Source organism: Amyelois transitella, chromosome 22, assembly GCF_032362555.1.
Source record: "Amyelois transitella isolate CPQ chromosome 22, ilAmyTran1.1, whole genome shotgun sequence".
NCBI lineage: Eukaryota > Metazoa > Arthropoda > Insecta > Lepidoptera > Pyralidae > Amyelois > Amyelois transitella.
Genome location: NC_083525.1, coordinates 7,611,190 through 7,627,129, shown reverse-complemented (window position 1 = coordinate 7,627,129; position 15,940 = coordinate 7,611,190). Strand labels below are relative to the sequence as shown.

General features: G+C 34.0%; 2 protein-coding genes across 2 annotated transcripts in view; one reads left to right on the top strand and one right to left on the bottom strand.

Moving 5' to 3' along the window:
* The window catches only part of LOC106129961 (protein I'm not dead yet), a 43,128-nt gene extending 38,006 nt beyond the window's left edge, over window positions 1–5,122 (top strand). Inside the window, exons 14-15 of the mRNA XM_013328684.2 lie at window positions 439–576; window positions 1,245–5,122. Of these exons, the coding sequence (XP_013184138.2) occupies window positions 439–576; window positions 1,245–1,505 (399 nt within the window). The 3' untranslated portion in view covers window positions 1,506–5,122. The remainder of the gene's footprint in view (window positions 1–438; window positions 577–1,244) is intronic.
* On the bottom strand, window positions 4,696–15,730 carry LOC106129844 (protein I'm not dead yet). The gene is made up of 17 exons (XM_060950852.1): window positions 15,714–15,730; window positions 15,512–15,641; window positions 15,000–15,137; window positions 14,216–14,343; window positions 13,269–13,383; window positions 13,086–13,153; window positions 12,031–12,095; window positions 11,835–11,895; window positions 11,331–11,453; window positions 10,843–10,957; window positions 9,793–9,884; window positions 8,376–8,470; window positions 7,845–7,943; window positions 7,369–7,562; window positions 6,685–6,822; window positions 6,165–6,308; window positions 4,696–4,704 (listed from the first exon to the last, which is right to left on the bottom strand). The coding sequence occupies exons 1-17, from the start codon at window positions 15,728–15,730 to the stop codon at window positions 4,696–4,698; spliced, it is 1,731 nt and encodes a 576-aa protein (XP_060806835.1).
* Window positions 15,731–15,940: the final 210 nt, after the last annotated feature.

Below are 15,940 nucleotides of genomic sequence, written 5' to 3'. Positions count from 1 at the left end.
TGTGTAATTTTCAGTGAATATTGAAACCTATAGGTAATTATTATTTTTTATTTCCCTGTTTGTTTTTATCTGAAAAAAAAAAGAAAAAAACAAAAACAATATTTGATTTCTATATTATTAATTAAAATTCAAACTTTTATTTGCATAATATGAGTACAACAAGGTCTTAAATAGTTAGATAGATAGATAAAACTCTTTATTGCACCATAAGAGTAAAACATACAAAACAACACAAAGCAGATATAGATGGTACAAAGGCGGACTTATCGCTAAAGCAATCTCTTCCAGTCAACCTTTGGGTGGAAGGAAACCAAACAGGAGATCGGCGTTGGCGCAGAGCAAGATAAATAAATGTTTGAAGATAATAAAATATTATGTATAACTTATATATAACTAACTTATGTATAACTTATATAATATTATTTTTGTGTTCCACAGTCACGCCGTTTAGAAATCGACCCGCGCTACCTGATGATCCCCGCCACGCTGGCCTGCTCCATGGCCTTCCACATGCCGGTGGGAACTCCACCCAACGCCATTGTCGCGGGAGTCGCCAGCATACCCACTTCTAAGATGGTAAGTAAAGAAATGTATATGTATATATATACATATATATATATATATAGTGGTTCCCGGCACCAATAAAAAAAAAGAATAGGACCACTCCATCTCTTTCCCATGGATGTCGTAAAAGGCGACTAAGGGATAGGCTTACAAACTTGGGACTCTTTTTTCGACTCGATTGGCTAGCAACCTGTCACTATTTGAATCTCAATTCTATCATTAAGCCAAATAGCTGAACGTGGCCTTTCAGTCTTTTCAAGACTGTTGGCTCTGTCTACCCCGCAAGGGATATAGACGTGACCATATGTATGTATATATATATACGGGACAAATTACACGGATTGAGTTGGCTCCGAAGTAAGTGCGAGACTTGTGTTACGAGATACTAACTCAACGATACATATGGTCACGTTTATATCCCTTGCGGGGTAGACAGAGCCAACAGTCTTGAAAAGACTGAATGGCCACGTTCAGCTATTTTGCTTAATGATAGAATTGAGATTCAAATAGTGACAGGTTGCTAACCCATCGCCTAAAAGAAGAATCCCAAGTTTGTAAGCCCATCCTTAGTGGCCTTTTACAATATCCATTCTAATAAAACGGAGTGATCCTATTCCTTTTTTTATTGGTGCCGGTAACCACACGGTCTATCTGAACTGAGGTAATATTTTACTTTCCAGGCTGTCGGTGGCATCGGGCCAAAACTGATCACGACCCTTATCGTATGGGGCGCGTACCCCACATGGGGTTCGTACATTTTCCCTCCACTGGAAGACGTCAGCACTTCAGCCGTGGCAGCTGTAGCCAAAAACATTACCATGAATTGTGATATAACAGCCGATTTGGTTAACACAGTTTCCAATTTCAACTGTTCCTTACCAGCGAACCTGGTGAACGCCACAGTTAATAGTATAGTAAGTTGTACACGGACTGTTTTTTAGGTTTAATCTAGGTTATTGTTGCGTTGGACCTGCCTGACGCCGTTACTGTGCTGCGTTTGCATGGACTTAGTGAGCGTGGTAAGTTGATGAGGTTTTAGTCGATCCGTCCGTGAATCTGAGTGATTTAACTGATAGTAATTGCGTATATATGTATATGTATACTCATATAATCTAACGAGTTAATTATGATTTGTTAAAAATTGGTAATTATGTTAGACTGAAAATATTTGAAGCGGCGTTAAAAACACACTTACTTACTTACTTGTTTTTAACTAAGACATTTAGTGTTGTATTTAACGATGCTTTAAATACGTATGTAGGGTTTTGTAAATATGAACTTATTATTGTGTGCCATAAAATTCGAGTCACAAAGATGTAATCTATCTCCGCTCCCAACAATGCATATTAATATAGATTAAGATTTCAATTACTACCAGCGTTGGAGGACAAAATATTGAATTTGTAAAGTATAAAAACATTATTTGCACTTAGTGACATTAATTTGCTTGATATAATATAATGAAAGTAAAATTTGCTAAAAATTTGGGTTAAAAAAGTCAACTAAGCCAGCTAATAAGTTTGTGTAAACGCAGCATAAGTTTAGCGTGGTTATTTTTAGGTAATTTGTGGTCGTATTTCAATACAAATATTAATGGGGTTTCTGATATGAAATTATTGTTAATTAATAAAAAAAATATTATAAAATAACGACAAAGATGTGTTCATCACACTTCAATAGGTGTCTGCATTTTCAATAACATGAATATCCGTCCGTACTCAAAAGAAAACTAATTAATTTCTTCTCAAAAAAGTTGAGTTCAATCAATCAAGTTGTGTTACAATAATAACCGTCAACCGTAGGTCCAACTAACTAGTTATTTAACCTGTATTTATTTAAATGTAGCTGTACACATAAGATTGGATTTGAAGTCGTCCCATTGATAACTAAGCTCAGTCATAACTCGTTTATTTACATTTTATTCAACGAGTCAATTCTCTCGTGATTTTTCTGTAGGAGTGAATTTGAAAAAAGTACGTAAGTTTATCAAAAGAAGTATAAAGAGGAGATATTGTCTGCTCATTCGTCAAATTGTGGTGACTGGAATATTAAGTTATGAGCAAAAGATGCGGTACCTATACATACATATAATTTTAATGGCATAATTTGAGTTTTGCATAATTAATTTTGATTCGGATACGATTTGCATGTGAAAATGAAAATTATGCAAAATGATGATTATGCCAAAAAATTATATGCAGTTTTTAAATAATGTCATTGAAATTTATGTGATCTACCATGAACCCTGTTATTATTAATCAATAATATTTATTTGTTAAAATTGGTAAAAGGTATGTTGTATTTTTATTAAATAAACTGCTCTGTCTCTTGTCTACAGACATACAAATCGCTCACTTAATTTTCTTTACTTTATTTAACTCGTTTTTGGCTCAAAGTTTAGCTTTTAGGTTAAGAATTCGCATGACTGGGACAAGTTAAAAATGGAACGGCTTGCGACAAATCGTTAAGATTGTATCAAGTATAAAATATGAATAAACTGAACGATGTTGCGACGCGATGCGACCAATTCCATTTGTATGGAAATGTATTACGCACGTCGCGTTTTAGGTCGCAAACGTATCCAATATATTGAACATACATTTAAGCGCGAATAACCGTCGTAGGATCTTATATTTAAATGTATTTGATATCTGTCAAGCATTTAAGTTTATTTTACATATATATATTTTCTTCGTGTTCAATGGTACACTTTTATTTATAATTTCACCTGCCTTAAGCATTTTTACTGACAGATTTAGAATTTATGGTTTTTTTTTTATGAAATGTAATGTTTTTATGTTATTTAACTAAGTTTAATTATATATTTTTTATTTTTCAAACCGATGGCTCCTGAGATGAGGGGAATTGCGTTATAATTAATGAAAAAATAATACCAAAGCCTTGTGTCAAGTGCCTGATATATTGTTTTATACCGGCAGTTTTTTTTAAGTCAAAATGGCTACAATATATGGGGCTATATGATATTAGACCAATATTTCGCCGTCAAATGCGTAGATTAGAAAAATGATCTGGTAGTTTTTTTAGAATAAAATATTAATAAAAAAAATGTTCATAATAAAAAAATTACTAACTACTTTTAAAAAATTAAACACGTTTATCTATTATAAAAGCTATTGAATTATATTATTTAAAACATATACAAAAATTAAAAATTGCCAGAAAGAGATAAAAGTAGTAGATGTTCTTAAAATTATACTCAAATTTGAACATACAGCTCCATCTGATATTTTTAGAAAGCAATTTATTGATATTAAAATAAAATTAAAAAATATTTTTGTATATTATATTATTAACAATGTCCACATACAGCATATACGTATGAATAAAACTTTAAAGATAGTTTAGCGACGAAATTGAGTACTACGCTAAATGTATAGTTTATTTATATTAATATCGGTGTAAATTACATACATACAGGTTGTCTTTTTATTTGTAAAGAATTTTTAATAAAAATATGATAATCATAATTAACTTTGAATGTTAAATTAAACAGGTATTTTTTTAAATTAGAATTTGTGTTTTATCTTTTGTATTAAGAAAATATTGAAATGTAGCATGTGTTAATAAATAGAAAGTCAACCTGTAGCTGTATATTATGTAAATAATAGGAAAATGCGGGTGAGGAAATAATTTTATACTCTATTTTGAGAATATATGTTTTTATAAGTATTTAGCTATATACATAGTTTAAAAATAGAGAAGTGTTTTTTTTTTATAAAACAATAAGGCGATTAAAGTGATTCTTGGTAGAATATTAAATAATTATTTGGTCCACCTTGAATTTGTCCATATTGATATAATTAGTTTGAAATAGTCATTGAAATAGTCTTGTTTTTATAACTGCCAAGTCGAAATATTTTTTTTTTAATTTACAAAATTGAAACGTATTGACTAAACGTTTCAATTTTGTAAATTAAAAAAAAACATTAAAATTTCAAATACAATATACCGACAGAAAATTGGTTTTATAAATATAAATGGAACAAATAAACATATTTGTTTTGGCAGAAAAATACACTTTATCAAGAATTATTATATTTACCTTAACAAATGCCCCAATAATAATATGTTCCTAGAAATAATATTATAATCCATTTATTATAATTATATTCATTGGATCTGATGACGAATATAAAAGGATTTTGGGTCCATAGTGGGTCCTATGGTCCATTAATGGCATTATTATCGTTCCGCATAAAAGTTTTTTTCGCATAATTATCTACATGAAAATTTATGCGATTTGCAAAAAAAAACTTTATGCGAAACATTGATTATGCAATCAAAAATAGGATCCAATATGGAGCATCCATAGTTATTTATATGATGATTTTTTGTGAGTGCAATTGATTTCTCGTGAGTATAAATCTTCATAACAGGATGGACTTTACATCATTTTAGTATGTATATTTATATAATACTTTAAGCATGAGGTTCTTTTTTTGTGCCATACAAATTGTAATTAATATACCCTCTGAAATGATTTGTACTAACAAGAAAAACCAAAATTTTATCTCCTACGATAAGGTCTCATTTTTAATCGTGTTTTATTTAATAATTTTATGGAAAATGTCTCAAATCGGTTTCTCATTATAACGTTTTTATATTCTTGGGAAGTTTATCAAAATGTCATAATTAAAACAAAATTGGTAGTACCAACACTGCCAATATTTCTAACGGTCTTACTGATCTTTAAAATAGTACAGTCAAAACATAGTAAATATATAGGGCTGTGATGTATAGGACGCCGGTAATTTATGAAAAAAAATATAGGAAAACGAGTGGGGAAAAAATTGTTTGTCAATTGTTTACTAATAAGTACATTAACTTTGAAGATATTACCAAGAATTTTATTTTAAACGTAATTCATTTTCGATAATTTTTATTGGCTGAAAACAGCTCTGTATTTTATTGACTGTACTAGTTTTACAAAGATGTTTCACTTTTAATTACTTATACCAATGGAATATTATAGCATGACAAACCAAATGATCTACCATTCAAAGTATATTATGTGTTTTGAATTTCGAAGGTTAGTTGGAAATTTGCCTGTAACTAACTACCTAACTTAATATATAGGTACGCAAAATTCCTTTTTAACATTGTCTTAAGAAACAACTCGTTAGCAGCAGCACAAAATACACATATTCTGACATAACGCCTTATATATATTGATTTGTTCATTCAACGTTCATTTCACATCGCAGTTGGTGTAGTGATGCGTATGGCCATAACATTGTGATATATTTATATCTTATCACAAACATATGGTCAGTGTAAATAAAAAATTGTCATTGTTATCGGAAATAAAAAGTGTTAATAAGTCGTTGGTTTTAATTTCATCAATGATTTGTTATTATTAGACAATAGTTTTCGCTGAATTCGTAGAATATCTGATGTAAGGTACATTGCCGTGTAGTTTCATCCAAATAAATTTAGTAAATTTTAGATGAAAGAGTAGATGAAAGGTATCTAGCCACGTATTTAAGACACAGAAATGTTGTTGTTCAGTTGTTGTTTCAGCTGTCACAGTTCTAAAACCAGAATTTTTCAGTAAGAAAGAATAAAACACAAACACATACATTATTGTTTATTGTCATAAAAGTATTGTGCCTCGCCCAATCGGGTTTCAAAAGGATATCAGTCCAAATAGCTTTCGCCCACACGACTACTGTGAACCAAATTACGAATATTGCCGTTACTGTTGGACCTATTCCGGCATACATCTGAAATATAATGAAAGAAAAGTACACTTTCAGCGTTTTTTATGAGGTTTTAAGTTTAACATATAAGAATCCAAAAAGAAAAGCATATATTTTTAAATATAGTTAAAAATACCCGAACTCTAAGTAACGTAAATTTGAAATGCCTAATAAGTAACTATTAAAAAATTAAAATTATATCATTCTATTCTGACGCAGCCCTCTGATGCGCACGTTGAAAAAATGCCATATAAATACAGATTTTAACTTTTTTGATTCTATATTTTTTTATAATGGTTCCCTTGAGACTCCTCAGTTAGTAGATTGTAGGTCTAAACAAATTATTTTATTATTGTTTTCCTTAAGAGACCTCAGAAAATAAGGGTGTAAAAGTTCCTACCATTTTCCTTGGTCGTATGTAAACGTAAGCTGCTACCATCGCGTTTGTAGGAGATCCTGTGATCATGTGGAAGGGAAGGGCGCAGGAGAGAGTGGCGGCCATCATCAGACAGTGTGGGTTGATATTACACATGACACCCTGAAACATAAAATTATTCATGTCTATTTGCGGATTTGGGTGAATCGCATAAAGTTTTTTGGTATAATCACCGTTTTGCATAAAATTGGAATGGAATTCAGTTTTAAATAAATAAACAAATCTTAATTGGGTAAACATCAGACGGGAGTCGCTTTTGTAACCTGACTTAACTACTTGTTTCGCCCGGGTTTTACCGACGTGCCAGGAGACACGGCGGGGCGATGATTGTGATGTGTTGCCTGTAAACACATTCATGGCATGTATGTGGAAGACTTGGAATATAAAAAAAAATACGATCGAATTGAAAACCTCTTTTTTTGAAGTCGGTTAAAAAAACAAATGAACCATCACCCTAAGATTGAATGGAACATTTAGCTATTTGTCCGTTTTTGCACGTTATAGCCTTTCATTTTTTGTTTTGTTTACATTTTTCTTGGTTCACAAAAATAAAGGCATTAAGTATAATCTATTTGTTTATTTACATACCGGTTTTCAATAAAGGTTAACCGTGGCATAGCCTGAAAGATAGACGCTGAATAAACTCACCAATTTAGCTATGCTGGGCATTAAGCAATAAACCACACAAGGATTACTGGCGAATTCGGTCAGGACCTTGCAGAAAATGATGACAACCAGCACGAACATCGGGGGGTACCACGTGCTGAACAGAAGCAGGAACTTTTCAAATTCAACCGTCATGGCAGAGTCTTTCAGTGCTTCGAAGACGAAACAACTACCGCCTGCAAATAATTGAATGCTGTGCTGTTTGTTGGGCATTTTAGAAAATTACAATTTCTAGCAACCTGTCACTATTTGGATCTCAATTCTATCATTAAGCCAAATAGCTTAACGTGGCCGATCAGTCTTTTCAAGACTGTTGGCTCTGTCTATCCCGCAAGGGATATAGACGTGATTATATGTATGTATGCTACACAAAACGGGTAGGGACTGCGAGTTAGGTACCAAATAGAAGTAATGCCAAATTGTTTATGACTTATCGTAGTAAGTTGAGTGTACTACACCTATAGTGAACAGAATACTCCATTGTATTTCACGTCTCAGCAGGCCCCAGTTCAGGCAAGCCTTGGTCTGGTGCTGAGGTAACGGCTCCGAGTTCGAATCTAAAATTAGGAATTACTTGTGTTTTTTTTTATTGATTTATAAAAATCAAATACTCTATCCACACTAAATAAAAAGAGAAAAATAAAAGTGTTTTTGTATGTTTGTAACGAATAGTGCCGTGTGGTTCCCGGCACCAATTATGAAAAGAATAGGTCCACTCCATCTCTTTTCCATGGATGTAGAAAAAAGCGAGTAAGGGATAGGCTTATAAACTTCAGATTCCTGTTTTAGGCAATAGGCTAGCAACCTGTCACTATTTGGATCGCTGCACAGCAGAACGTGGCCTATCAGTCTTTTCAAGCCTATTCGCTCTGTCTACCCTGCAAGGGATGCAGACGTGTTTATATGTATGTATGTTATGAATAAACTCAAAACCTACTGGACTGATTTTACACATCTTAATGGTTGAACTTGAAGCTCGTAATTCTTACCACGTTTTTTGAAGAACTCCAAAAAGTCCAACTTCGTCGGTATTGCAAACAATAAAATAATGCCTATGAGGCACGGTGCTGATGTTTTTATGTGGCTGAAATATAGATACAATAATTTAATATTTTAGGTGTTGGTCAAAAATTGCCGTGTAGTTCCCGGCACCAATACAAAAAAGAATAGGACCACTCCATCTCTTTCCCGTGGATGTCGTAAAAGGCGACTAAGGGATATGCTTACAAACTTTGGATTCTTTTTTAGGCGACGGGCTAGCAACCTGTCACTATTTGAATCTCAATTCTATCATTAAGCCAAATAGCTGAACGTGGCCATTCAGTTTTTTCAAGACTGTTGGCTCTGTCTACCCCGCAAGGGACATGAACGTGACCATTAAGTTTGTATGTATGTTGGTCAAATAAAGGTAACAATACGTTGGAAAATCTAGTTGCACGCTGCGGAAGTACATTGGTACTTAATTCTGAAGCCTATCCTAAAATTAGGCTAAAATTTGCCAACCCATAAAAGTAAATATAACAAATTACAAAATAGTTATTGGATTTAGAAGAATATGTTTCGCTCTCGCGGTCGTGGTCTTGTGAGACGTACGCTTTCCTCACGTCAAGCTGAAGAGTTTGTTTGTTTGAACGCACTAATCTCAGGAAAAACTGGTTCGAATTGAAAAATTCTTTTTGCGTTGAATAGACCATTTATCGAGGATGGCTTTAGGCTATAAAACATAGAAAGTAGGCTATATAACATACGCTGCAACTATAAGGAGCAAAGAAAACGGAATATGTTGAAAAACGGGGAAAATTATTTGTCCTTGAGAGCTTAAATGATGCCCAAAATAACTATTCCACGCGGTTGAAGTCGCAGGCACAACTAGTGTTATAGATAAAGATGTTTGGTTATAACTAGGTTTCGGAGACGTCAGGCGACAGTCACTAACCTAACACTATAGTCGTGGACATGTGGCACACGGGTTCTTAAAAACATGGGAAGATTGTCGAAAGATTATGATAACTGTTTATTTTATTTCATTTTATTTGGAAAACTAACAGTGCTCGTAACTAACATAGTACATACATACATATGGTCACGTCTATATCCCTTGCGGGGTAGACAGAGCCAATAGTCTTGAAAAGACTGAATGGCCACATTCATTTGGCTTAATGATAGAATTGAGATTCAAATATTGACAGGTTGCTAGCCCATCGCCTAAAAAAGAATCCCAAGTTTGTAAGCCTATCCCTTAGTCGCCTTTTACGACATCCACGGGAAAGAGATGGAGTGATCCTATTCTTTTTTGTATTGGTGCCGGGAACCACACGGCACTAACATAGTTAATACTGGTAACATAGCCGAAACACAATTATCAAGCTTTCTTGTCAAGTCTAAGTGCGTTGTAGCTAAACTGACCTGTGTAAAGTCGTGTGGTCCGTATGCCTAAACTGAGCCGCAATCATGCTGACTTGGAGTATGCCAGTCAATACAACCACTGCGCCTACTATCTGAAAAAAATGGTTTTAAACCGTTACCAAAAAACTAGGCTACAGATCTACACAAACATATATTTATTTATTTATATACATATATCTACATATAATCACGTCTACACCCCTTGCGGGGATGACAGAGCCAACAGTCTTGGAAAGACTGTTAGGCCACGTTCAGCTATTTGGCTTTAAGATGGAATTGAGATTCAAATAGTGATAGGTTGCTAGCCCATCGCCTAAAAGAAGAATACAGATCTACACGGTAAATATATTTAGGCTTTCTAGCAAGTGTGTAAAGTTGGTCTTTATGTCCATAAATTTCTCGGAAAGTCTCTTCTTTCTCTTGATACCTATTAATTTTGGTAATATCCTCACCTCATATTGGGTGAGTCAGATTTTTACACGAAGCGACTTCCGTATAATCTTCGTCATCTTTGCAACGTAACCCGTATTATTATCAGTTGTCTGAATGTGCAGATTTCCTCACGATGTTTTCCCTCATCGTAAGACATTTGTGATATACATACATACATATGTCACGTCTATATCCCTTGCGGGGTAGACAGAGCCAACAGTCTTGAAAAGACTGAATGGCAACGTTCAGCTATTTGGCTTAATGATAGAATCGAGATTCAAATAGTGACAGGTTGCTAACCCATCGCCTCAAAAAGAATCCCAAGTTTGTAAGCCTATCCCTTAGTCGCCTTTTACGACATCCATGAGAAAGAGATGGAGTGGTCCTATTCTTTTTTGTATTGGTGCCGGGAACCACACGGCAGATGATATCATGTTATATGTTCTATGATATTTAATTCAGAAATTATAGGTAATTGTTTAAGTTCATAGCCGAAGCTTTGAAATAACTAATTTTAATTCGACCACCGATGCTCTCGCTTAGAAGAACAACTTCAATGGATATAAAGTTATAAAATAAGGGTGTTACGATAGAAATTTGATTAATCATAAATCTTACTATTTCGTGGAACTTGATCTTCCCCAGCTGTTGGTACTGAATGTCCAGCAATGTCTTTATATAGGCTGCTTCTTCCTCACTCATACCAATCTCTAATGCTATCGTACTATTTGCTCTGTTTTAGAAAATAATAATTAAAAAACAAACAAATTCTTGTAGTTTAAAAATTTAACATTGCCGCTTTTTTTTAATACGCCTAAAAGGGAACAAATTGCACATTTTTGACGGGTTATGTGAGGCTTGAATTCACTAAAACCACACGGTGCCATCCCGCCGCTTTGTTGCCAGGAGCATGAGCTGCCCTCGCTCACATTCATATTTGATTAATATCGAATGTTGTGGAACGTTTGAACGGGTATGAATTTGTGAGCCCTTAAAACCTTAACCTTTTAACCATACGACCAGTTATGCTTTTTGCCATCTAATAAACCTGCGATATAATAAGATGGAGTAAGGAGATTGCGGAAAAAGAATGTGGATAATATTACCTGAACATTCCCATAAAATAGGAATTCATCCATAAATACAGAAGGGCTTCTTGTATTAGAATCCCCGGAAGGTTGAGGAGCATAAAATGTGGAAACTCTATTTTCGGTCCTAAAGGAAATATTCTGAGAAAAATAAACAATTTGTAAATTCAATCGCTAAGTGTCTTTCGTTCTGTGATTTTTAACACAAATGTAATAATTACATACAATATGCTACGTTGTTATTCCTTTTAGGGTAGACAGAGATAATAGTCTTGATTAAACTTGAATTAACACCTAATAAAAGAATCTCAAATAATTAAATTGAAAAAAAAGAATACCCCTGGACCAAAAAAAACTTTGATAAAGCTTTAAGGAAAGATATTGGAGAGATACTCACTAGTGGGTGAACATATGCTGAAGAAGAAGAAGAATCCCAATATAAAAGACCTGATATTCATAGGAAAGAGGTGAAAGCAATATCCTACTAGTATCTACACCTAACACTTAAAACTTTGTACTTACAATTCAAAATAAGATTTCATTATTTGATTCACGTGACTGCCAATAATAGTTGCCATCCCTCCTAAAAAATTTAAAGTATTTAAGTAGCTTATATAATTCTAATATCTTAGAAATTTTGAGCTCTTACAGCGAGAAAAACATCGTGAAACAAACAAACCTTAGATTATAAAAGGTTTAATTACACAATTCTACTTACCAATTGACGACGAGTAAGCTATCCCCAGGAAATAGAATACGGTAAAATCGGTAGGTCGTGGTTGTCTGTAAAGAGTATTAGTTTTTATATACATATATAAAAAAGAATTGTCCTCTAAATTCTACATGTCATGGTATTCACAGTGTTTAAAATACTTTCCTCTGTTGTCAGTCATTGTAGGTACAAAATAAATAAATATATACGTGACAGAATACACAGATTGAGTTACGAGTAGCATCGAAGTAAGAGACATGTGTTACGAGATACTAACCCAAAGATACTATATTTTTTATAATATATAGATACTTATGGCTGTTGACTCTGTCTACCCCGCAAGGGATATAGACGTGACCATATGTATGTATGTATACTTATATTATAGATAAACATCCAAGACACAGGCCAATCAGAACAAGTTCGTTTAACATCATGCCCTGACCGGGACCTCCGGTGTCACAGACAAGCACACTTCCGCTACGCCACAGAGGCCGTCTAGCCTTTATTGTAAGGCTTTACTTTTATTCAAATACATAACTTTTTGATATTCAATTAAGGTTAATATCTGTCTTATTTACAAAATACAGTTAAACATTATTATACATATATACCTACATATGTCACGTCTATATCTCTTGCGGGGTAGACAGAGCCAACAGTCTTGAAAAGATTGAATGGCCACGCTCAGCTATTTATTATAATAAAAAGAGAAAAAAATTCGTTGTAATTTAAAAATTGTATAGTTCCTGTTAAATCCTTTGCCTACGGCAACGTGTCCAGAAGGCTGGTTGCATTGCCACGTTGAATTCATACATACATACATAAAATCACGCCTCTTTTCCGGAGGGGTAGGCAGAGACTACCTCTTTCCACTTGCCACGATCTCCGCATACTTCCTTCGTTTCATCCACATTTATAACTCTCTTCATGCGAGCTCGGCGGTTTCGGGTACTTTTGACCTGCCTGACCCTTTACCAGGACGTCCTTAATTGAATATATACCTAATCTCGAACGTTGAATCTTTGATATAAAAATTTTGTTTTAAAATTTGAACATACCTTAGTTCATGATATACGGACTTTTGCTTCGTTTTGTCGATTGATTCATACATTTCGATAATTCCCATCTGCAATTGTGAAAAATTAAATTTATTCCCTCTATTTGTTTATCTCTATTCTCCCATATATTAGTAAGAATCGGTTTACACAAATTAAGTAAGTAAGTTTAAGTAGGATACTCACTTTTTCCAGTTCCATGAGAATCGCTTTAGTAAGTGGCAGCATCAGACCACAAGCCAAGATGTCAGTGACAAACATCGATAGAAACATAGTGCCGAAAAATAGTAAAAAACTCAACCTGCAATTATTATATCTATTAATAAAATAATTTATTTGTAAACAACCATAACCCTCTTTGCTTCGCCGTAGTCGGGTAAAAAACATAGGCTGCAACGTACATACATACATATAATCACGTCTATATCCCTTGCGGGGTAGACAGAGCCAACAGTCTTGAAAAGACTGATAGGCCACGTTCAGCTGTTTGGCTTTATGATGGAATTGAGATTCAAATAGTGACAGGTTGCTTGCCCATCGCCCAGGCTGCAAACCTGTCACTTTTTGAATACCAAGCCATACAGATGAACGTGGACTTTGAGTTTTTGCAATAATGTTGGAGGAGCCCGGGGTATGCCTTTGACCATGGACCCTGGACTGGGTGAGTCAGGTTTTTTTTTACGAAGCGACTCCCATGATTACAACCAGTTGCCTGAAAGGTATTCTCACGATGTTTTGTCTGTCTGTCTCACCGTCAAAACATCGGTTACAATTCGAACTAATGTACACAACTTTGAAAAGAGTCAATGGTACATGGCCGGGGTGGAATTCGAACCTGTGCCTTCTTGCGCCACACGCATTTTAACCGGGCACCTTACTATGAATAGTTATTTTGGGCATCATTGAAGCCCTCAAGGATGAATAATTTTCCCCGTTTTTTTTTCACATTTTTCATTATTTCTTTGCTCCTTATAGTTGTAGCGTGATGTTATAAAGCCTAAAGCCTTCCTCGATAAATAGTCTATTCAACGCAAGAAAGAATTTTTCAATTCGAACTAGTAGTTCCTGAGATTAGCGCGTTCAAACAAACAAACAAACAAACTCTTCAGCTTTATAATATTTGTATAGATTACCTGTAGTGCGAGCAGCCGAAGGTCATCAAAATCTTCACAGCTGCACGCTTATGAACTTGGCTGTATTCTATCGCAACACCTACTATCATGATTCCTAGGCAATCCAGTAGCTCATTTTTTATGTAAGCCTGGAAAAGATCGAACTTTACTAGACAAGAAACTACTTGGTAGTTAAATTTATTACTAGGTAAATTTGTGAGGGCTAGAAACTACTAAGAAATTGGATATAATATGACATAGTTCCTGGTACTAGAGGCTATTTCATATTTTTCTCATGAATTTTGTAAACGGCGAGTAAGGGAAAAGGACCATGTTGATGAAGAGCAAGCTTACACGTTGGTGTCGTAGCGGAGAAAATATATAGTTGGTGCTAATTGCTTCTATTTCCGTGCAGATTTTACATAAAGGTTATTCAAGAGAAAGACAGTATGTGTGTAAAGTGAACTCACTAATTTTAATGCGATGGGTTAGTAATATGTTATTATTTAAATCTTAATTCCAACAATAAGTCAAACAGATGAGCGTGGCCTTTTAGTCTTATAAAGACTGCCGGCTCTGTCTACCCCGTAACGGATAGAGAATTTGTATGCATGAATGTAAAAACTAGGTAAACCTTGACGACTTGTGGTCGTATTGAGGTGCAACGATCGGTCGTTTATAATCCAAGTAGCGACTGTCAGTGTTGCAAACTTAGTGCATAACGCTAAATCTCGCAAAATCTGGCGCTTTTTAAAAAACTAATAAGTTAATGTGTTTGATGTAAATCATCTTTAAATACACCTACCTGCGTAACGTATTCCTTTTCCATCATATGCATCAATGAATAAAAACCGATTGGAATCATCGATGTTATGCTTGGATGCATGATATCACTTACCCAGTAAACTATACTTATGAGAAATATATAAAAACACCTATAAGCCTGTGGAATAGGTACATTGTTATTTAAAAAAATATGGACTTTGCAATAGTGACATAAGTATACTAATTGGTTTGGTATTTTATTACGTAGGCGTGCTTAGCGATTAACCATTTAGCAAACAAGTTTAATTTGTAATATTTTGTTGCTATCTTATCATCATCATCCTTCTGATACTTTGTTCTGGATTTTTTCTTCAATTCAAGTTCCTATACCTCCAAGTATATCACGGTTCTGAAGTAGAAGTCAGGGTCAAGCCTTCCATCACACCTTCATGACTAACAATGGAATTTAACCCAGCTTCATGGTTTCTCATTCAGTACCCTAAATACGAGGGTAAATTGCGGAATGCGTAATTATCTAGTGGTATTACTTACATTATTAGCACCTATAAATGCTATGGGTATTAGTATAATTGGAGTTGTTATCAGAACTATTGATCTCCAATACAATTTAACGAACAATTTTAGGCGATCACGTTTCGTTATTATTAGTAAATTACTCTCTCTGAAATAATTACATAGACATTATTATTATTGTAATGTATTACTTAGTGATAATTTAAAAATATTATCTTACGATGGCTCTGATTCCATTTTGTGGTTCAATCAGCAATTAATAAATAAGACAGTAATTAGATTTTCGTTGTAAAAATATCGCGATGGTTATGGAAATTATATATATAAAAAAAGAATAAACTTTTTTTGAGTATATCCATACGAGATTTTTTGAAATATAAACTACCAAATAGATCTTAAATTTCAAATGGCAACACATGCGTTGTGAATATTTCTTCTGTCTCATTT

Excerpts from the sequence above, each read along its gene's own strand:
- LOC106129844 (XM_060950852.1), bottom strand. Across the intron at positions 13,154-13,268 it reads TTCTCATGGAACTGGAAAAA|ATGGGAATTATCGAAATGTA; the intron begins GTGAGTATCCTA and ends TCACAATTGCAG. Across the intron at positions 12,096-13,085 it reads TCCGTATATCATGAACTAAG|ACAACCACGACCTACCGATT; the intron begins GTATGTTCAAAT and ends TACTCTTTACAG.